Source organism: Amphibalanus amphitrite, unplaced genomic scaffold (assembly GCF_019059575.1).
Source record: "Amphibalanus amphitrite isolate SeventyFive unplaced genomic scaffold, NRLGWU_Aamphi_draft 000813F_arrow, whole genome shotgun sequence".
NCBI lineage: Eukaryota > Metazoa > Arthropoda > Thecostraca > Balanomorpha > Balanidae > Amphibalanus > Amphibalanus amphitrite.
In genome coordinates, this window is record NW_024882307.1 from 261,172 (window position 1) to 284,042 (window position 22,871).

The window sequence follows — 22,871 nt, forward strand, 5'->3', positions numbered from 1 at the left end:
ACTTAAGAGGGTGCCGAGCAAATGTCATTTGTGACTCCGGTTGCACGTGCGCGCGCGCAGCAGGCCGCTTCCGGATCTCGAGGACGGCTAGGCCGATTGCGATTAAATTTGGTGCGCCTTTAGGAATCGCTCAGGAGGTTGTAGAGCAAAAGTCAATTGTGACCCTGTTCGCACTTCGCACGTGTGCACGCGCAATAGGCCGCATCCGGATCTCGAGAACGGCTGCACTGTAAACTTTTTTACTCCCGGCTGGGGGGTAAACCCGCTGTTACGGAGTAGCGTACTCCGCAGACGTTTTTTACACCCCACCGTGGAGTAACTCTTCTAGGATACCCTCGCACAGGGAGTGAACCCTTTCGATTTTACCCCCGATCCAGGGGTAAACCCTTTTAATTACACTCGCACAGAGGGTAGACCCTTTTCATTTACCCTCTGACAGGGAGTTACCCCCGGCGTTAACCCTCTGACAAGGAGTTACCCCCGTTCTTTACCCTTTATAATGGGGTAAAAATTACCCAACGACAGGGGGTAAATGGAAAGGGTAACCCTTTGTCGTGGAGAAAAACGTCTGCGTAGGGGATCGAGAACGAGAAAGACAAAGGCAAAGAACTACCGAAAGAAGAAGAGATAGAGGACAGAGGGAGAGAGAGAGAGAGAGAGAGAGAGAGAGAGAGAGAGAGAGAGAGAGAGAGAGAGAGAGAGAGAGAGGGAGAGAGAGAGTTTCAATTGGATACAATACACATTAAAAATCTCACCTCTCGTCCTTCCAACGGCCCCTCAGCATCTTCCATCTTCTTGGCAAGCTTTTGTATTTTGAAATGATGGGATGAATTTGTCGTGCTTATTGATCGATCAGCCTTCATTTTTCCTTTGCTTAGATGCTATTGAATCACTGCTGCACCGCTTTTTGTCGCACCAACACGCTGAGCACTGCTGCACAACCAACGCCTCTCGAGACACAATATGGCGTGGCGACGCAGTTCCTCCCGCGCATGCGCGGCAAAATTACTCCCGAAACGAGGGTCGGGTACCCGCTCGACCTGAACCCGTGACCCTCGAATCGAGAGTAAAAACGACAGATCCGCTTTTTGAGGGTTATATACCCCAGATCAGGGAGTACGTGACCCTCGAATCGATAGTAGTTAAAGGGAGGTGAGCAAGTTGGAGAGTAATTGGAAGGGTAAATTGCAGAACTCTGACTGGTAACTCCCGTTTCAAGGGTGACCCCTAAAGATATACCCCCGTTTCGAGGGTTTACCCCCCAGCCGGGAGTAAAAAAGTTTTCAGTGTGGGCCGATTGCGCTTAAATTTGGTACACCTTTAGGAATCGCTTAGGAGGGTGCCGAGCAAAAGTCAATTGTGACGCAATTGGCACGTGCGCACGCGCAAAATTGCACACGCGCTCAAATTTGGTGCACCGTTGGGGACCGACTAGTAGGGTGGTTCGTGCTTAAAAGGACCCTCCCTGCTCCACCTTCAAAAAAGTTAATGAATTGGCATACAAGTAGTGTTGCATGGTACCTAGAGAGTGAGCAAAAATGAATATCAACCAAATTTCATTGAAAAATATTAAAGGAAATAGTTCACTTTTAACATGGGGTTTTGAACTGGAATAGCAGTTTCGTAGCTTGAGCTGAGACTAGCACAAATCAGGAGCTTTTACGGCTCAACGATCACCCTAGACGAAGATCTTCCATTTCTCGTTCCGAGGAATGCGTGCCTTGCACAGGAATGCAGCCACGTCATCGTCAGCCAATCAGCATGCTGCTTACAGCCAATGCATACAGCCAATGTCGGGTCAAGGTCAGGTCAAACACCTGAAATCGGGCTTTCAGTAGCATGGACTTCAGGACTTCGCAATGGGCGCCTCTCGTCTTAAACTGTCAAAACGGTACACAATCCTTCATATAAGGCCTGGAGTACTTTGGATGAGGTCACCAAAGGTCAATGACCTTCAGGTGACCTTGACACCCACCCTAATGCATGGGAGCAACATCAAATCACATGTTTGAACGTTTGAAACCACGAAAAGCTTGCAAACGCGCGGCTAATGCGAGCCGACATACGCCGAATCGCGATTCCGGCTAAACATGGTCTCGGAAAAGAAGTCACAGGTCAAAGGTCATTTGGGTCAGGGTCATAAAATTTTCAGGGTAGGTGTAAAATTGATCAATGCGAGGGTACTGAAAGTTTCGTCGCGATCGGCCGCTTTTTACGCGAGTTATTCGCGAAAAACTTTAGGGGGGTTGCATCAACCCCCCCCCCTGTGCCGGCGAGGGTTAAAATGCATATTTTATCGATTTATTCTTCATATGATCATTTGTAATATAATAATATAGTTTCCATAATACCTAATGGTAAAATAATTTCCATAATAACTTTGAAGCATACTAAATCTGTGGTACCTTTATAATGTTAAGAATAGCTCACTAATAACTGTTTGAATATATTTCGTTTGCTGTATCATTTGACGGAGGATCCATTTTCTATGTCGTCCCGGAATATGCTGCTAAAAATCAAATCTTCGGAACTGCTACGACATCTTAAAGTTGGGTCGTAGGATGAATCCTAGGACTTTTGACATGAATACCAAATTATCTTAAGATTGTCAACGTGAATTAGAAGTATCCTAAATATCCAGACTGATCGTACGATAAAAAGTTAAGATGGTCAACATGAATACCAAATCGATCGTACGATGAAAACTGATCGTAAGATGTCGACGTGAATACGGGCCCTGATTCTCTGACAGCTCGGAAATGGACGGAAGAAACACATTTGAGCACTATGATTAATTTATTTAAATAATATATATATATATATATATATATATATATATATATATATATATATATATATATATATATATATATATATATATATATATATATATATATATATATATATATATATATATATATATATATATATATATATATATGCATTGATCATTGAATAAAACAGCGGCTTCAGCATTGATTATTTTCTTCGTTGTGCTCTCGATGTTACGAATCACTTTTTTACCGATGGCTGTGTGCTTAGCAAGCAAAGATCCTAAAGTCATGATGACAAGTAAAGTGAAGTAGCGCATGTTGATATATTGGGTAAACTCAACGTTTCATCTCTCATGAGACATTATCAAGAGTGAATATACAATTTGTTAAATGGTGAGAACATGGTGCTTATCAAGTTATCCCAGACATGTTTGCCCGTATCATATAATATATCGCAATATAATCTCACTTCGCTCGATGAACTACAGAACGCACACAGAAACAACTCACGGCCAGCGACTAACTAGGAAACAGGCTGTAGACAACATGAGCATATTAGACAGATGTCAAAACCGTAGAAAACTACAAGTATTAGAATCTATTTACATCAGAGACCACGACCCAACCATAAATCGTCAAGTCAATGCACGAGGAACGCTCACGCTTTATGAAGGCCAAGTGATAGGACCGCGGTGAACGTAGGATGACAGCGACGTTGTGAAAGACTGTAGATATGTGAGTATGTGTGTGTATTTGTAAGTGTCGAGTTCAATATTGCATTGTAAATATGTCCGGTATTCCTATGCACGATATGTCTCGTAGTTTACTTAGCGGGATGCGTATCAGCCAACTGTAGATTCTGTTGCACACTCTTCACGAGCGTATAAAATCATTGCACTTTTTGCTATTATAAGGTGACAGATTTGTGACAATCTTGTGTATTTAGGACTGTAGTTCATCGAGCGAAGTGAGATTATATTGCGATATATTATATGATACGGGCAAACATGTCTGGGATAACTTGATAAGCACCATGTTCTCACCATTTAACAAATTGTATATTCACTCTTGATAATGTCTCATGAGAGATGAAACGTTGAGTTTACCCAATATATCAACATGCGCTACTTCACTTTACTTGTCATCATGACTTTAGGATCTTTGCTTGCTAAGCACACAGCCATCGGTAAAAAAGTGATTCGTAACATCGAGAGCACAACGAAGAAAATAATCAATGCTGAAGCCGCTGTTTTATTCAATGATCAATGCATCAAAAACAATCTGCTTCCGAAATATACATATATATATATATATATATATATATATATATATATATATATATATATATATATATATATATATATATATATATATATATATATATATATATATTAAATATACTAATACATTAATATATTTATTAAATAATATATTTAGGTATGTGAAAAATTGAATATGTAGACCTCTGCGTTACTGACTCATGGACCTATCTGGGTGTTACTGATCTCAATAACGTTTGAAAGTTAAAGCCACTAATGGTCCTGGCCGAAATTTCTGCGCTCAGTCCAAATGTACAGAGGTATATGGTCACATGGCGTATGGTATAATGCCGATAATATGAAGAGTATCCTGCAAGTTTTGGGGCCGAGGTTTTCTCATTGCGTCTGGTACTAATCTGTGTTGACCGGCTTTATTTAATTAACTTTTACAGCGGCGAGAGTAAAGAGGTCGGTACTCGGTGGGCAGTCGGCCAGACGCTATGCACTTACGCTGTTTGTCAAAGACCGCGTGAGCAATCAGACATGCAATCAGGGAGTGGTGAAACAGAATCGAAGTCTGTCGACTCTACTTCCTGTGTCATGGATGTTGTCCTAGCGAATCTGCATCGGCATAATCTGTACCCTTCATTTTCTCCTGGCCATGACCTATGTTGTAGCACTGCGGCCCTCGCTAAAACATGCTTATTATAACCGGCGAGATGTCGATTCGCCACCGCAATGACCCCGTTAGAAAATGTGATTTTCCGCATTCCAATTATCACGCGGATATAAATAGTTGCGGGTGAGCTGATATGATGGTTTAGGGCCAGTCGTATGTGAACGGCTTAGAAAGCAGTCCACAGCGACAGTGATCCGGTATAGACTAATTTTATCGAGATATTGTGGTGAGTTGTCACTACAGACGCACCTCTCAAGAGTCGCTTTGGACGACAGCTCGGTCAAAAATGCCCGAAATCTATCCACTAGATCGCACATTTGTAAAGAGACCAAGAAATTTGTCGCGTGTTATATAACTCATTAGTTGTTGGATTTAGACGCACAAATAGTTGCGGTGCTACAGTATCATTTATAATTTGCAATTACATTTTGCATCGCATTTATTAGATCATTACATTACGCTTATAATTGTTCATGGTGAAATCACCAAGGAAAAATGCAACAATGTAGCCCCAATCATAACTCTCTGTATCGGATTGCGTACTTCGGTGCCCAGGAAATGCTGAACTAATCACTGCATTCCTAAGGTTAATTGGCGCCATTTACGGGAAGTATTGTGCGTCTGCGTCACAAATGTGACCATTACGCATTGGTATTTATTTTCGAATGGTAGGAAATATTGTTATTAGCAGTGTGTCCCAGAAAGACTGCGATTTTCACGGGTTTTATATGCGTACAACTCATACCTCAAGTATGTGTCACCACCTGCAACCGATCGTCGCTCAAAGGAGCCTCGAATCATGCCGAGCGATACATCAACCGGACCGAAAGGCCTCAAAACCTGTAAAATGAATTTGACATAGCCAGTTCACTGGACTGTGAGAGAAATTCTGGAAATTTACGAACAGGCAGGGCTTTGCCTTGATCGCCTTTTTATTCTAGGAGTGCACTAAGTAGAATATTGATGCACTTCTTGTGTGTTTGTATCGGATGCCAAATCGGAGGCACTATCGGGTCGCAACTGCTGCCACTTGAGACGTTTCTTAAAGGTAGTGTGCCAGCTTTCCTGGACCGTATGGAGTTAATGGCCCAGATAAGGAGAACCGGATTTTTAGAACTTTTCCTACATGCCGGGGTATGTCTTAAGCACAGCACGAGCCGGGCAGTAAAACTATGACCAAGAAACTGTCGGTGTCAAAATGCCATGTTATTTGATAGGCCGGGCAGGAAACAAAAGTTTACTGCCCGAGTTTACTGCCCAGGGCAATGACCTCTAAACTACAGTTTATCGCATTAGCCCATGGAGGTATAATTGATAGGGAATGTATAATTGACATCATTATTGCATGATATTTGCCGCGTAAAATTAGAAAACTAACATTTTTTGGAAAAAAATATCTGCTCTGCTTATTAAGGGTTTTGAAATACTTAGTATTGGTTACAAAGCCGAAATTATGGCAAGATATGCTCCTATTAATCGAAATCCGTTATCGCTTGTTTCTTATCTTCGTTTGATATGTCCACTGATACCTTGGGCCTAAGTTATTGCGTTATTATTTGACAGTTGTAGTCCTTTCCTCGAAACAAACATGTAAAATATGGAAAATATAATGTATTTCACGAAAGTTTAGCCATAGGTCATCAACAAAGTACGATTACATAAATAAAGAAAAGATGCTTGCAAGGGCACTGGAAAATTCACGTTTAATCACTAGGAATATTACACCTTCTCATGTTCTTATGACGTGGCAAATTATTCATGCATGATGTTCCTTGGATATCCAATTGTTGTGCCATTCTGAGTTGATATTTTCAGACGCGATTCTTTTTGAAGTGAGGTATTTTGATGCATTTTCTTCTATAAATTTCCTTTAAAGCTTTATCCACAGCAGTAGCGCAATCACTGTTCGGAAATTATGGACAAAACAATTGTATAAAAATGTCACCAAAACCTGTCGAAACTACTTAGCATGTATGCGGCATGTAGGAAAAATCTTACTGACCTCAGCCGTACGAAATTATTTGGAAACTCGGTTTGCAAAATTTGACTCCGGCCCTCGTGCTTCGCACTCGGGCCTACGTCAATTTTGCAAACCTCGTTTCCAAATAATTTCGTCGGCCCGGTCAGTAATATATATTCCTACATGCCGGGGTATGTCTTAAGCACAGCACGAGCCGGGCAGTAAAACTATGACCAAGAAACTGTCGGTGTCAAAATGCCATGTTATTTGATAGGCCGGGCAGGAAACAAAAGTTTACTGCCCGAGTTTACTGCCCAGGGCAATGACCTCTTAACTACAGTTTATATGCAGTTTATCGCATTAGCCCAGAGGTATAATTGACAGGGAATGTATAATTGACATCATTATTGCATGATATTTGCCGCGTAAAATTAGAAAACTAACATTTTTTGGTAGAAAATATCTGCTTTGCTTATCAAGGGTTTTGAAATATTTTGCATTGGTTACAAAGCCGAAATTATGTTAAGATATGCGCCTAATAATCGAAATCCGTTATCGCTTGTTATCTTATCTTCGTTTGATATGTCTACTGAGACCTTGGGCCTAAGTTATTGCGTTATCATTTGACAGTTGTAGTCCTTTCCTCGAAACAAACATGTAAAATATGGAAAATATAATGTATTTCACGAAAGATTACCCATAGGGCATCAACAAAGTACGATTACATAAATAAAGAAAAGATTCTTGCAAGAGCACTGGAAAATTTACGTTTAATCACTAGGATTATTATACCTTCTTCTTGTTCTTATGTCGTGGCAAATTATTCATGCATTACGTTCCTTGGATATCTAGTTGTTGTGCCATTCTGAGTTGATATTTTCAGACCCGATTCTTTTTGAAGTAAGGTGTTTTGATGCATTTTCTTCTATAAATTTCCTTTAAAGCTTTATCCACAGCACTCAGCAGTAGCGCAATCACTGTTAGGAAATTATGGACAAAACAATTTAATAAAAGTATCACCAAAACCTGTCGAAACTACTTAGCAGGTATGCGGCATGTAGGAAAAATCTTACTGACCTCAGCCGTACGAAATTATTTGGAAACTCGGTTTGCAAAATTTGACTCCGGCCCTCGTGCTTCGCACTCGGGCCTACGTCAATTTTGCAAACCTCGTTTCCAAATAATTTCGTCGGCCCGGTCAGTAATATATAATCTATACCTTCAAAACTCATGGAAACGTCTTAACCCTCGCATGTGTGCGGCGTTTTCCAGCTTCTAATGTGTAGGGGGGGGGGTCGGTTGGACCCCCCGTTTGGCCCCTGATCGAGCTAGAGCTTCGCGAAAAAAAACAAGCGTGTTGCCCGTGACGAGAGGAAGCCGATGATACCCAATTTTAAGGTCCTAGGTCATTGGTTGACCTTCCAGGTCAGGTCAATGACCCAAAGTCGGGAAAATCGGGACCTATTAGAAAGTCGTAAAGTGTGGCTGCTAAGGGGTTTTTCGGGGTGCTGATCACGAATATCGTGTTAGTTTTGATCACAGATGATGTCTTTAAGCATTTAGACCAGGTCGGGTCAGGTCAGGTCAGGTCAACCAGTAGGCGTCGTGACGGGTATTCGTAGTACGTGTCAACCGCCTCTGACAGCTTCGTAACATGTTACGAAGGCACCAAAACTACTTCGTAAATGTTCAAATGGTTGCTAAATTCGAATTCAGCTCCAAAAACTAGCCTAGAAACATGTAAAACTCGAAAAAGTTAACCGAGGTCACCCGAGGTCACCAAAGGTCAATGACCTGACCTGACCTTCAGGTGACCTTGACACCCACCCTACTGCATGGGAGCAACATCACATCACATGTTTGAACGTTTGAAACCACGAAAAGCTTGCAAACGCGCGGCTAATGCGAGCCGACGTACGCCAAATCGCGATTCCGGCCAAACATGGTCTCGGAAAAGAGGTCACAGGTCAAAGGTCATTTGGGTCAGGGTCATGAAATTTTCAGGGTAGGTGTAAAATTGATCAATGCGAGGGTACTGAAAGTTTCGTCGCGATCGGCCGCTTTTTACGCGAGTTATTCGCGAAAAACCATGGGGGGTCCATCCGACCCCCCCCCCCCCCCCTACACATGCGAGGGTTAAATTCTTCAAATTTTGAGTACCCCAGTGCGAAATTCGCCCCGACGGGTTGTCGGTCGTACCCCAACCACATTTCACACCACTATGAACAATAAATGCACACACTGAAATCGCTATTACCGATATGCTCATCCAATCAAGTTTCGATAAACCCGTTCATCATCATCTCCTGCGGTTTCGAACACGCCTGTTAGGTGGTGCCGGTAGACCGCGCCCAAAGCCAGGGCCCCGGTAACGTCAGGTAGCCGAGTCGGGGCAGCGTGCGCTGACCCAAGCCGGGGCCGCGCGTCCTCCCGGTGTCATGTGATAGCCCGGGGCTGCCCACGGGGATGCGGTAGACCGCGCCCAAAGCTGCGGCCCCGGCTTAGGTCAGCGCACGCTGCCCCGACTCGGCTACCTCACGTTACCGGGGCCCTGGCTTTGGGCGCGGCTTCTGCTCATACTTTGTGGTGCGGTGGTGGTGCGTCGGGCCGCGCGCTCTGACTTCGGCCAAGAAAAATGCGTCAGCTGATCATTGTCATTTCTGCCACTTGCGTGTGGTGAAATGGGGTCATAACTTAAGAGACGGCTTTTTCATATCAATTATTTTACATAAAATCATATTTCAAACCATAAATAATGTTCGACAGCCAAATAAAAGAAACAATACCAATACAGGCTTACAGTTTAAGGCTCGACATTGTGTTGTCTACGATTAGACAGCTGATAACTCATTCCCGTACGTCGTAACTCTATAATGACCTCTGCTTATTGTCACATGTGCGCCGCATTCGCGATTGTTGCCGACGCCTGTTTACAGGTCAGCCCACTACAGTTGTTATACATATCGAAAAACCGATAAACTTTTAGGCGAAAAAGGCACTATTCCAGGCCCATTTTTGATTTTTTTTGCGATATTAGGTAAAAGCAGAAGCTTCTTATCCTAGGAAAAATAAAATGGGAAATCTTTCAAAGGTGGCACACTACCTTTAAGTGTCTACATGTGAGCTGTGAACCGTATGACCGACCAACTTTGCTTGCGCCGGCCGCTGTCCTGGGCTTTTGTAAGTCTCTGCTTCGCGAGGATGTGTGGCGAATGCGTTTTCAGAGATCGGGTGGACTCGTTGATTGCGCTCCAGGAAATGTGCCGCTAGAAATGTGTGCGACTCGAAGATATAAACTGCACCAGTGTGGCACAGACTATATCTCGCTATGACTAATCAGACTAAAAAAAATGATTAATGAAAAAAGCAGTCAGTTTCACTGGGAAAACAAAATGTTGCATAAACTCTATCCAGTCCTCACCAGCACGTGATGTCACGATGTGCAGAATTTGAAAAAAGTGCCTGTGCTTTTTTACTTCTGTGATCATCCGATCATATCTACAAGAAGGTCCGGAAAGGATTTCCCATAGACTCTTGAAAGCATAAGCAATATAAGTTAAGGTTTAGCACTTACAAAAAGTATCTGCGCACCCCTGCCCTGGCCGTATGGGGTGAAGGAACTGGCTGGAAAGGCGAGCCCATTTCATTCTCGTAATAAAGTTAATTTGCATCCGAATGGACGATGTTTTTTCTATGACCCCGTTTCCATAGGCATCACTGATCCTGATCAGTACCGGCTTTGCCCATGAAAACGGTCCCAGTCATCCGGATCAGTAGCGGCTCCACTGATCCGGATACGAATCCCTTTGCCGATGGAAACGTAGTCTATGTTAATTGCTGAATGGCTGAGCACGAACAAAAATACATATTCAGTCCTTGAATCATCTGGCCCTTCCCGCAGAAATTCAAGCATAATCAGGATCATGACAGGATCAAGGGAGGCAGCTAGCTTAGACCTCGTTATATCGCGTATGAATGTGTCAGGATGGTCAATGCCCCCAATATCAGATCGCCATCAAACCGGCTACTGTCCCACCCCCGTAATGTGCACGAATCTTCTCTGGAACTAGTTATTGAGCCGCGCTCTGCGGTATACCAGACGGTTAGAAAACTCTCCAGTAGACAATATCAGCGTCATGGGTTCCATCATTACTGCCACTGGAACTTGTTTCCCCAGTTAGGTCAGAGTATTTCTAAATATGTGTGATATACCGGCTTTATAAGCTGCCTTTTGGAAAGCATCCAAGGTGCTTTAAGGTGTCTCGTAGAGTGACGGGGCGGCAGTGTGGTGCCGGAAGGGGCTGCGGACGGGTTACAGGCGACAATCGAGCACAGACGGGAAGTGACAATAGCAGCCCGCTAGGCTGCCACTGGATATGCAGCAGCTCGGCGCAACGGTGAGATAACAACGACAAAAAATAAGCCACGGTGATGAGAGCGAACATGACTGGAAAGAAGCTGAGTGATAAAACGACATTGCACTTTGTTCTATAATTGGTGTTAACCTTGATATTTTGGTCTTGCTCCTATTCCATTTGGTTTAGCAGAACCTTGCGATGCTGTCATATTTTCCAGCTAGCAATTGCTTTCCTCAGAAGAAAACATAATAGCGACATTTGACTTCTGGTGACCTAAAATGGTGTGCTTCTAGTGTGATCAGACTTGGTTTTTTCGAATTATTTTCTCAGAACAGAACCACATCTGCTTACTACTTCAAGCCATCAATGCCTTTTGTTCACTTGTATATATGCAAAAAAAAGGTTTCATGATAAGCGCCAAAAAAAAAACATCATCGGTGTTTCAATGTGTCTTTGGATGCTTAAACCTTTCAAGCACCAAGGGAAAAAACATATGTCTCCTGCCTTTTGAACAAACACGCCGAAACAGCAAGATCTTTTTAGAAACCAAACATCTCTAGTCTCTACCCATGAGTACAATGATGCCTTCGTAACATGTTACGAAGCTGTCAGTGGTGGCTGACACCTACTATGGATAGCCAGTAGGACACCTTCTGGTTGACCTGACCTGACATGACCTGACCCGAGCCAGCTTGAATGCATGAAGGCATCATCTCTGATTAAACCTAACATGAAACATGAAATTATCAAAACGGTTTAACTCAAATTGCATCTTGTTTAACCCTCGCCATGGCAGGGGGGGTTGATGCAACCCCCCCCCCCTAAGCTTTTTCGAAGATAGCGTAAAAACGGCTGCGCGCAGCTCCGCCAAATTTGGCACAGCCTATGGGGCAACATTTTTACATATGACCTAAAAATTTCAAGTCCGGGTGACCTTGGGTCAGGTCACTAGGTTAGAAAAACCAGTACAAGGTCATGGTCAAATTTCAATTTTGTTTTTGCACCTGTCCAACTCACAGTTTTGGACTGATTTCCTTCAAACTTTCAGGATGTGCTAAGTTCACCGAGTTGTATAACACATAGTTCGGTTTTTTTTAGGTCACTGACCTGAGGTCAGTTAGAGGTCATTACGTCGTAATGTTAAGCCTATGGGAAAATACTAAATTCGGAAAATACTGGAGATATCCGCTTTGTTCCATCACTTTTGTGCATTGAACCCATAGTAATTAACAACAAGTCACTTGGTGCTTCTTTGTTTGGTGTACTTATCCATGGGTCAGGTCAAATGAGGTCAACTGAGGTCAAATGACGTTTTTGCTAATAACTTGGCACATAATGACGCTAGAGCTTAAAAAATGGTATAATTGTGTTTCTGGTGGTCAGCCAAATCGAATGATATACGATATGATGCAATTTGGTTAACTTGAACTTAATTAATTAATTACAGTTTACTTTAAAATTAAGAAAAGCTTTAAGTACACTTAAGCAAGCAAAAAAGTACATCATTCGACGCGCCTTGACGTGCTGAGTTCACTGGTGCTTGTCTTTTTTCTCTATCTTAATCAGATCAAAAGTTATAAGCGAAAAACTTTTGACCTGTTTTTAGCGAAATTTTTACATTTATACCCTCCAATACCCCCCTAAATATTGACCTAGAGCAACCAAATTTGCACAGGGGCGAGAAATAATCCAGGGGGCCCACCTATCTACCAAATTTGGTGTTTCTAGGTGCCATAGGAGCCAATCGCGAGGGGGGGGTCGCATCAACCCCCCCCCCTGACAGGCCGTGTTATGAAAAATGCCCTGACAGGGCGAGGGTTAAAGGTAGTGTGCCACCTTTGAAAGATTTCCCATTTTATTTTTCCTAGGATAAGAAGCTTCTGTTTTTACCTAATATCGCAAAAAAAAATCAAAAATGGGCTTGGAATAGTGCCTTTTTCGCCTAAAAGTTTATCGTTTTTTCGATATGTATAACAACTGTAGTGGGCTGACCTGCAAACAGGCGTCGGCAACAATCGCGAATGCAGCGCACATGTGACAATAAGCAAATGTCATTATAGAGTTACGACGTACGGGAATGAGTTATCAGCTGTCTAATCGTAGACAACACAATGTCGAGCCTCAACCTGTATTGGTATTGTTTCTTTTATTTGGCTGTCGAACATTATTTATGGTTTGAAATATGACTTTATGTAAAATAATTGATATGAAAAAGCCGTCTCTTAAGTTATGACCCCATTTCACCACACGCAAGTGGCAGAAATGACAATGATCAGCTGACGCATTTTTCTTGGCCGAAGTCAGAGCGCGCGGCCCGACGCACCACCACCGCACCACAAAGTATGAGCAGAAGCCGCGCCCAAAGCCAGGGCCCCGGTAACGTGAGGTAGCCGAATCGGGGCAGCGTGCGCTGACCCAAGCCGTGGCCTCAGCTTTGGGCGCGGTCTACCGCATCCCCGCGGGCAGTCCCGGGCTATCACATGACACCGGGAGGACGCGCGGCCCCGGCTTGGGTCAGCGCACGCTGCCCCGACTCGGCTACCTCACGTTACCGGGGCCCTGGCTTTGGGCGCGGTCTACCGCACCACCTAACAGGCGTGTTCGAAACCGCAGGAGATGATGATGAACGGGTTTATCGAAACTTGATTGGATGAGCATATCGGTAATAGCGATTTCAGTGTGTGCATTTATTGTTCATAGTGGTGTGAAATGTGGTTGGGGTACGACCGACAACCCGTCGGGGCGAATTTCGCACTGGGGTACTCAAAATTTGAAGAATTTAAGACGTTTCCATGAGTTTTGAAGGTATGGATAAGTTCTAAAAATCCGGTTTTCCTTATCTGGGCCATTAACTCCATACGGTCCAGGAAAGCTGGCACACTACCTTTAACCCGCGCCGTGCCGGGGGTGTTTGAACACCCCCCCCCCCCCTGCGATTTTCGCCGCTATCTCAAAAACGGCGGCGTGGAGCGCCATCGTTTTTGGCACACCTGTTCGTGCATCTTTTCCGCACATGTGAAAATTTCAGACCCAGGTCCTTAGGTCAGGTCACCAGGTCACGCCAAGTGACCTCACCTCAGAAAAATAGGTATGCTTGCCATAGCTACACCGATTGATCGATTGCCTTGAAACTTTCAGCGATTGATGAGAGCAACATTATCTATAAAATGTTAATCTCGGAATTTTGATATCGGTGACCTAAAGTCAGGTCAACTTTGCGGCCTCTCCATTAGATAGAAAATTGAAAAGCGTCTGTTTTGCACGAATGCTATTCTAGACACTCTCAAACATCAAGATGTAGGTAAAATTGACACACTGAACCGGAAAAGGGCAATTGTGACCCCTCGTTATGTCCCCGAGGTCATCTCAGGTCACGAACAGAATCTAACAGTTTTTCGCTAATGATTTCTGATAGAGGCGTGCTAGAGCGCTGAAAACGCCTTAGATATGTTCGGCTCGACGTTGCAGATCGACTGATATGCAACATGACCTTTTCCGGTCACGTCATGACCTTGACCTGAGGTCAAATTTTCAAATTATAATTCATTCGACGTGTCTCGACGAGAGGAACACGATGCTGGCGAAAGAAATGTCATGGCTCTTTTGAGTCAAAAGCTATTGCCGAAAAAAATGATTTTCGTAAAAACTGCTATTTTTAGTTTTTGCCCTCTGGAGGCTAAACCGTTGACCTGAGGTCAGATCTGAGAGCAATACGCAGAAAGGTCTGTAAAAGGGCTATCGAATGCGCTTTTCCGCGACGCTTTAGCTCTGTTGGTTCCCGAGATAGCCGTCGGCAGTTTCCAAAATGTTGAAAAAGTCAACATATTACCTTTGGTGACCTATGGTGACCTGACCTTTGACCTGATTCAGAAAATGACTGAAGTGTTTTCGTCCTTGTTTTGGACGTTCTTTCGATTGCCGCTTACCACGTGTCGCTACGTGGCCCAGGAGCCGAGTTAGAAGGGGGGGTTCAGACACACACACCCCGGCCCGGCGCGGAATCTCGGAGCACCGGCCCGGCGAGGGTTAATACGCCAATTGATAAAGAAAAACGTATGTGTTGTTTCTCACATTGCCGGCTGGAATACTTTTATGAGCCATTCAAGAGACATGGCGCGTTAAAATTTGCGTGTAATCTGAAGACATCATCGTAATGTTGGCGCTTCTCCTGCCCTCTGGACGACTTTTTGTTTACTTTATAGGTAAACCAGTATTTTAACTATGACGCCGTAAATAAGTAACTGGGTTACCTGTTGTCTAAATAGGTGAACCATCAGCACGCTAACCGACCACCACCGCCACTGCCACTACCTACCATGCTGACGGGTGTCCTATGCTGCCCTCCAGCTGCTGCTGCTGCTGCTGCTGCTGACACTCCTGGTGACCGTCTGCAGAGGGGGACACCAGCGGCGTCACCATCCTCAGCCGGACTTCGCCACCAGACTCTCAGCCCTCTGCACGGCCCCCGCACTCTGCCCCCTCACTGAGCCCCGCTATGTGGCCGCCTGCTCGCTGCCCGACGGCTCCCGTGGCGCCATCTGCGCCCCTCAGTTCACCTCGGACCGACCTCAGCGCCCTCTGCGTGGCGGCCAGTCCCAGCTGACGGTGGAGAGGTCGGCGCTCGCAGCGCCCCCTGGATCGTTCTCCGGCCCTGCCGCAGAGCGGCTGTCGGCACAGGCCTGGGCGGAGCTGCAGCGACTGGAGGAGGGGATGATGGCGGACCTGCACCGCGCCGGGCCGGCCCCCGCGGACCTGGCAGAGGAGAGAGGGTCGGAGGAGACAGAGGAGGAGATCCAGGAGATGGGCAGGATCGGTCTGCAGAGAGTCGTCACCGTACAGGCGGTCGGCAGCCAGACACACTTGTGAGTGGGAGGTGGAGGTCTGATTTATCAAAAACCAGTTTACAGAAAATGAAAGCAGCTCAGTTTATTCCTTATACTAAGCGCTATCTTTCTACTGAATGCTTATTGTTATTCACACTGAATACTTACATTACCTACATCTTACTTGTGACAGTTGAGGAAGAGAGGTGCGGTATAACAATTCGATTATGAGATGGTGAAATTGAGATGTTTTGTCTAGAGTATTGTAGCAACTTCCAAAAGTACTTAGTGCACGCTTTGTTTCAGGTATCCTGTCGAACGCTGGATATCTCCGCAACAAATTCCCGGATGTACTCCAGCCAGGAGCGTCAATTGTGACGTCACCTTCTTTAACCGGTCCCTCAGCGGGGAGTGCAACCACCCTCAGGTAAGCTTTAGATTTAGCTTTAGATTAAGATTCTGCATTCACTGATTTGTCAATTGCTGAATATGCCAACAACTCCCAGCTGATTTGCCAACACTCCATCGAATTTTTGCTCGTAAGATCAACTTTTTTGCTCGTTTGCTCGTAGAGCTAGCTTCATTTCATCGCAACTCCACTGACAAAACCCGTGCTTCTGTTCCCACAGAGGCCGTTCCTGGGCCGAGCGCTGACTGGTCTGGGCCGGCTCAGCAGCGCCACCTACGAGGACCGTCTGTACACGCCTCGCTCGTCTGCCGGGGACGGTTCGGTGCTGCCCTCTGCAGACGCCGCCGGCTCCCTGGTCTTCCGACACCGTTCACAGCACCCTCTGACCAAATGGGCCGCCCTTTGGACGGAGCTACTGCAGCGGGACCTGGCGCGCCTGAGCACCCTTCGTCTGCCCAGCGGCCGGAGACCCGACTGCTGCACGGAGCAGCACCCGGCCTGCCTGCCGCTGACCGTGGTCGGACGGTGCGTCAGCTTCGTGCGCGCGCTGCCGGCGCCCGAGCTGGACTGTGTGATGCGGCCGGCGGCGCCGCTGTCTGCCGCCTCCTCCTACCTGGACCTGGAGACGTTGTACGGCAGCTCCGAGGAGGCCGGCAGGCAGCTGAGGGAGCTGAGTGGAGGGCGACTCAAAATGAGCTTTGAGTCTGACTCAGACCTCGGTCTGTCTGAGACACTGCCGTCTGATGCCGATAAATCCGCTGAAGACTCGTCTCGAGAACAGAGAGCCATTGGACTGGGATCACTCAAAACAGGCAACAGAGACCATGCGACTGGTAGAAGTATTTTACCACGAGACTCTGCCGCAAAGCCGCGGTGGATACGATTCGGATCGAAATCGGTGAAGGAATTTAAAGATAGCTCAGCTACACAGTCAGTTTCTAAGCCAACTGTTATTTCCATTTCAAGTCAGCAGTCTACTCAAAATTCAAATGATGGCGCCAAGGCAGACCCCAGGTTTATTGTAAGGGGAGATGTTGTTCCAGATCATCTTAAAAAGGAGCATGATTTGTGGCTGCTCAAGGATGCTGCTGGACTTCACGGAGATTCGAAATGGGAGGAGCCCATTGTTAAATTATCAGATGACAATATCGAACTACCCGAGTCTGCAGATTCCCCTATCGTAGAGCTATTGGAGGACAAGTTGCCTGGTCCGGTCAATCCAATTTGGCCAGAGGGTGACCTAAGTTTGCCGGAAGATGGATTTGATCTGTCAGAGGGCAATTTAGGGCTGTTGGAAGAAGACTTTGGTTTGTTGGGTGGCAGCACAGCAATTCTCGAAGAAGAATTACAACTGTCTGACAGTTTAGGACTGGAGAACGATGGCTTTGGTCTAGGTAATGCTGACCTTTGGATGGAAGACTGCTTATGGGCATGGAAGGAGAATTATTCAGGATTTTTGAAAAGTGGCGCACGCTGGCTGAGAGATGATGTGAAATGGAAAGAAAAACTTGGGTCTAAAAAGCACCCGAATATTGCAGAAATCTTGAAACTGTTGCTACGGTGCAGAATAAAAGGTGAGAAAGGCATGAAGGGCATGAAAGGACCACCCGGCGAGCGGGGGCCTAAGGGCTGGAGGGGAGCACCCGGGAAGCGTGGGCCTCCCGGACGGGACGGGAGGCCCGGTGTGCCGGGACAGAAGGGAGACCCGGGCATGCCGGGCCCGCCTGGCGTTGGCATTCCGGGCCCGCAGGGGCCTATGGGACCGGCCGGACCCAAGGGAGATCGCGGAGAGAAGGGTCACCCGGGACCCGTGGGACCCAAGGGGCCCAAAGGGAAGGACGGTATAAACGGTGTGCCTGGCACCCCAGGGACTCCCGGGGAGCCGGGGCCCCGCGGAGACTCCGGCGAGCCGGGAGTGATGGGCCCCCAGGGACCGGTCGGACCCAGTGGAACAGACGGTCAGACGGGGCCCATCGGACCCGCGGGTCCCGCCGGACCGAGGGGCCTACAGGGACCCATGGGTCCGCCCGGCGAGCGGGGTCTCAACGGACTACCGGGCAGACCCGGCGAAAAAGGCCACCATGGTCTCAAGGGAGACGACGGGCCGCGGGGTCTGCCGGGTCCGGCGGGCGCTCCGGGTCGGGACGGGCCGGCCGGACCGCCCGGAGTGCCCGGTCTGCCCGGCCGACCCGGCCCCCCGGGCCCGCCGGGACCGCCGGGACCAGTCCAGTACATCGTCCAGCGCAGTTCACCGGGACCCAGTCAGGTCCTCGTCCCCAGAGTTACACTTCACGACGTCATGCGGAACTCATTTAGCAGGCTGTTCAGCGGACGGAGTCTGGATGCTCCTCTTGAGCTCGATCTTAGCGCTCTCGCTGTCCACACCCCGGTGGAACCCATGTCTGATCCACTGCTGGATCTACTGAGACACGAGCACAACAGGGTGGCAGAGATCGTCCGCACCAATCACCCCCTCTGGGAGGACGAGCTGGTGTTCCAGACGGCGCGCCGGGTGGTGATCGCCCAGTGGCAGCACATCACCTACAGAGAGTATCTGCTGCACGTGCTGGGCACCTCTGCCGCCGCAGAGACGGGACTGGGAGGTCCGTTCGGGGACGTGGCCGACCCGACAGTCAGCGTCGAGTTTGCCGGGGCAGCGATCCGATTCTGGCAGAAAGTCCCCGAGGTGCCACAGCGTACAGTCGCTGTCACAACTCAGCGCTCGACTCGCTCATTCTTAGACCTGGTCAGAGAGACATCCTCTCACAGGCAGGCTTTCGAAGGAGCTCCCAGGAACGGCACTCTAGAGTTGTATGCTGTGAACGTACTCCGTGGCCGCGACCTCGGGTTATCTTCCTACGCCACCGTTCGTCAGCTCTGTACAGGTCGCTCAGTGGCAGACTGGAGTGACCTGGCGGATGTCATGGATCCTCCAGAGCTGGAGCAGTTGCGGAGCACCTACTCCAGTCCCCAGGACATCGATCTGTGGGTGGGTGGCATGCTGGAGAGTCGCGCGCCCTCGGCCAAGGTGGGCCCCACCTTCCAGTGCGTGATCGCTGACCAGTTCCGGCGGCTGCGGGATGGCGACCGGCTCTTCTACGAGCGCAGCCTGAGCGGAGAACAGCTGCGGGAGGTGCGCAAGGCCAGCCTGGCGCGCCTGCTCTGTGATAATCAGGAGGGTCACCGCTTGGCGGCGCCACTGTCGCTCGAACCGCTCGGAGGTCAGAATCACATGGCGCTGTGCTCGTCAGAGGCGATTCCAAGACCCGACCTGAGTGTCTTTTGATTTAACTGGATACAACGAATGCATGCTATGATTAGGACTCTGGACTGCTTAGGTCATTTTTCGATGTTGTTAGCTTTGTTTGAAATGGGGTGCGATGAATTATTTAATTTTATTTATTATTTACGTTTTACTGACTCGTTTATGCTTGCATTATTTGCTGCTGTTATCCGTGATTCTCAACTAATAGGTATGTTTTGTTGTTATGGGTCTCGCTGTCTAGTGCCTATTTAAGTGTGTGACAATTTCGTGATTCTAGTAATGACTAGCCGTTTAAATGTTTGTAATTGTCTGTTCAAACGGGAAGTGAACACTGAATTCCGTTTAACCCTCGCACGACCAGGCCATTTCTCATAACACGAACGACCAGGGGGGGTTGTTACGACCCCCCCTGGCGTTTCGAAACGGAAGGTCGTAGAGCTTAGCGGAAAAAAACAACGGATTGCTCTCAACGAGATCTCGCGATTGGTGGTATATTTTTTGGTCATAGGTCAACATTTGACCTACTTATGACCGGTCAAAGGTCAAATTTTCCGAAAAAATCAAACTTTTTCAACTTTCCGCGGCGATTGCGGCAAAACGGTGGGAGATATCGACTTGAAACCTTCACTATCGTGTTCCTTGATCAATTCTCTATCGTTTGGTATGTATTTCGTTTCCCTAGTTCTAAAAATGGCGCGTTGGGAGCGCTGGAAGTCGGCAAGGTCACAGTCGGCGGCAGAAATTCGAAAAATCAAAATTTAAATTTTTGAAATCTGATTGTATTTTTGGATTTGGGAGGTCCATTTGCTCCCTATAGAAGCTAATATTGCTGCATATTCCCATTGAGGTGACAAGAATTAGCAAAATAGTGGTTCGGGCGCTTTCAAAAATAGTACCGGACGCTGTTCCTCTTGTGACGTCATAGCTCCGTGACCTGACCTGACCCGGTCAATTTTCTTGCACCACACGACAGCCAATGCTTGCCCCAACATGCATGGGAAGTTTCATCATGATCCATCAAACAATGTGGGTATCACTGGCAGAAAACCTAGGGATTCGGCGCACACGTTTGGTAACTGTCGGCCGGAGGCTGTACCTCTTATGACGTCATAACTCCGTGACCTGACATGACCCGATCAATTTTTTTCGGCAAAAGATGCGCAAAGGTTGCCCCAGAGGGTATTGAAAATTTCAGCCCGCTACGACAAGCCTTTTAGCGTGCACTTCGAAAAAACCTCAGGGGGGGGGGGGTGATACACCCCCCCCCCCCTAGGCGTTCTAGGGTTAAAACGATCATTCTGTCTACGTTTATCAATAGGGTCGTTAAAACAGCTCATGATCCCTTATGTCAGCGCTGTCATGTACATTATGAATGCCTATGAGTTGGATTCATTTATGAGCCTAGCCATTCTTGATGTTCATTCCTGGCTGTTCAATGTCCGTACGTCTGTCCATTTTGCTGAGCTAATAAATTTTAAGAAATCAGTCTGTTTTATCTGAGTGCACAAATTAATATTTTGTGATAGCTGTCGGCTTTTGCGATGCATTATTAACCCGCGCGGGGCTGGGGTCTCCAGCCGAACGCGCGGGGCTGGAGGGGGGGGGGTAAATTTTACCCCCCCCCCCCCTGTTATCTCCCGAACTAATGGTCCGATTTGGAAAACTCAAACGCCAATCGAAAGCTCTCATCACGAACTACTAAAAACATGTACTTAATTTAAAGTTTGAGGTCAAGGTCAAGGTCAGGTCAAGGGTACAAATTGCAAGTTTCTACAGTATCGGCCTTGCACCGTACCTAGTTGCCGAAGCATGGAGTCATGGACTGAGACTGATCGCCCAAAACGTGTTCTTAGGCTACAAAGACAATATTCGTTGCATACAATATCATTTAGAGGTCAAGGTCAAGGTCAGGTCAGGTCAGGTCAGGTCACCAAAAAACAAAATATAGAAAAGGGCATGTGCGACACATGTTTTATGGGTCATTTTACTCATAGAATTCAATAGACACACTCAATAAGTGATATGGACCACATCTGGATGAATTTCAGGTCGAGGTCAGGTCAAGGTCAGGTCAAGTGAGGTCAAATTTTGAAGTTGGTTGTTAAGGCCTAAAAAGGTGTCTATCTGATGCAGTTTTTCACGGCGAATCAAATGGTGCTATTTTTGTTTCCGTACGAGGTCTAGAACTTCCAAAAAAGTCATTTTTCAAAAATTTTGTGTGTCGTGACGTCATAAAATTTTGAATAACTCCCACATTTTTGAACCGATTCTTCTAAAATTTGGTATGTAGGTGCACATAGACCACTTCTCTGACATATATTCCGGTTTTTTCGATAGACTCAAATTTTTGGATTTTATAATGATTTTCCCAAAAAAATCAGTTTTTTGAAAAAATTTAGGCCAAAATCCAAAATTTTCAAAAAACCGAGATAGCCATTTGATAGACAAAGAAAAATTACGTATAACCTTTTTTGTTACGTCTTGATTCCTTTAAAAATGAAGATGTTAGCGGCGTTTGAACTTTTGCCGTTTTTGAGGCGAAAATGGCGAACATGACGTCACTAAAACGTCAATTTCTCAAAAATTTTCCGACGGATTTCGCTCAAATTTTCAGGGGACGTGTCACATTGATGTAAGAAAAGGTACTGAAAGTTTGGCGGCGCTGCGCGCCGCCGTTTTTGAGATATCGCAAAAATTCGCGAGGGGGGTAAAATTTACCCCCCCCCCCAGCCCCGCGCGGGTTAATTGTCGGCCATGGTATGATTTACTACACTTGACTTCCACCAGGGAAAGCGCATTGTTTTGCACGGGTAAACAAAGGATGCGCAAAGTTGTTTCAGATGAGTTGAACCACGTTGAACAAATCGAGCAGCATTACCGTCGATGCGACACGGAATGAACATGACAGACCACATGTCACAGAGTCCTGCATACCTATACTATAAACAACATTATGTAGTGTTATAACCCTCGCCGGCACGGAAGGGGGGGGGGTGATGCACCCCCTTCCTAAGGTTTTTCGCAAATAACTCGCGTAAAAAGCAGCCGATTGCTACAAAACTTTCAGTACCCTCGCATTGATCAATTTTACACCTACCTTGAAAATTTCATTACCCTGACTCAAATGATCTTTGACCTGTGACATAGGTACTTTCCGAGACCATGTTTAGCCGGATTCGCGATTCGGCGTATGTCGGCTCGCATTACCCGCGCGTTTGCAAGCTTTTCGTGGTTTGAAACGTTCAAACATGTGGTTCGATGTTGCTCCCATGCATTTGAGTGGATGTCAAGGTCACCTGAAGGTCAGGTCAGGTCATTGACCTTTGGGGACATCGGCTCACTTT

At 46.5% G+C, this 22,871-nt stretch overlaps 2 protein-coding genes across 2 annotated transcripts in view; one reads left to right on the forward strand and one right to left on the reverse strand.

Annotated features, from left to right (window-relative positions):
• LOC122366523 (geranylgeranyl transferase type-2 subunit alpha-like) overlaps positions 1-15,509 on the reverse strand; it is a 40,706-nt gene extending 25,197 nt beyond the window's left edge. The window contains exon 1 of the mRNA XM_043338876.1: positions 15,346-15,509. Within this exon, the coding sequence (XP_043194811.1) occupies positions 15,346-15,348 (3 nt within the window). The 5' untranslated portion in view covers positions 15,349-15,509. The remainder of the gene's footprint in view (positions 1-15,345) is intronic.
• LOC122366517 lies at positions 15,359-19,548 on the forward strand. The gene is made up of 4 exons (XM_043338862.1): positions 15,359-15,892; positions 16,160-16,280; positions 16,483-18,958; positions 19,148-19,548. The coding sequence occupies exons 1-4, from the start codon at positions 15,741-15,743 to the stop codon at positions 19,546-19,548; spliced, it is 3,150 nt and encodes a 1,049-aa protein (XP_043194797.1). The 5' UTR covers positions 15,359-15,740.
• Positions 19,549-22,871: the final 3,323 nt, after the last annotated feature.

Coding starts and splice junctions, on each gene's coding strand:
- LOC122366517 (XM_043338862.1), top strand. CDS start 15,741: ATGATGGCGGACCTGCACCGCGCCGGGCCGGCCCCCGCGGACCTGGCA. Junction 15,893..16,159: donor GTCGGCAGCCAGACACACTT/GTGAGTGGGAGG, acceptor GCTTTGTTTCAG/GTATCCTGTCGAACGCTGGA. Junction 18,959..19,147: donor AGTCCCCGAGGTGCCACAGC/GTACAGTCGCTG, acceptor AGCTCTGTACAG/GTCGCTCAGTGGCAGACTGG.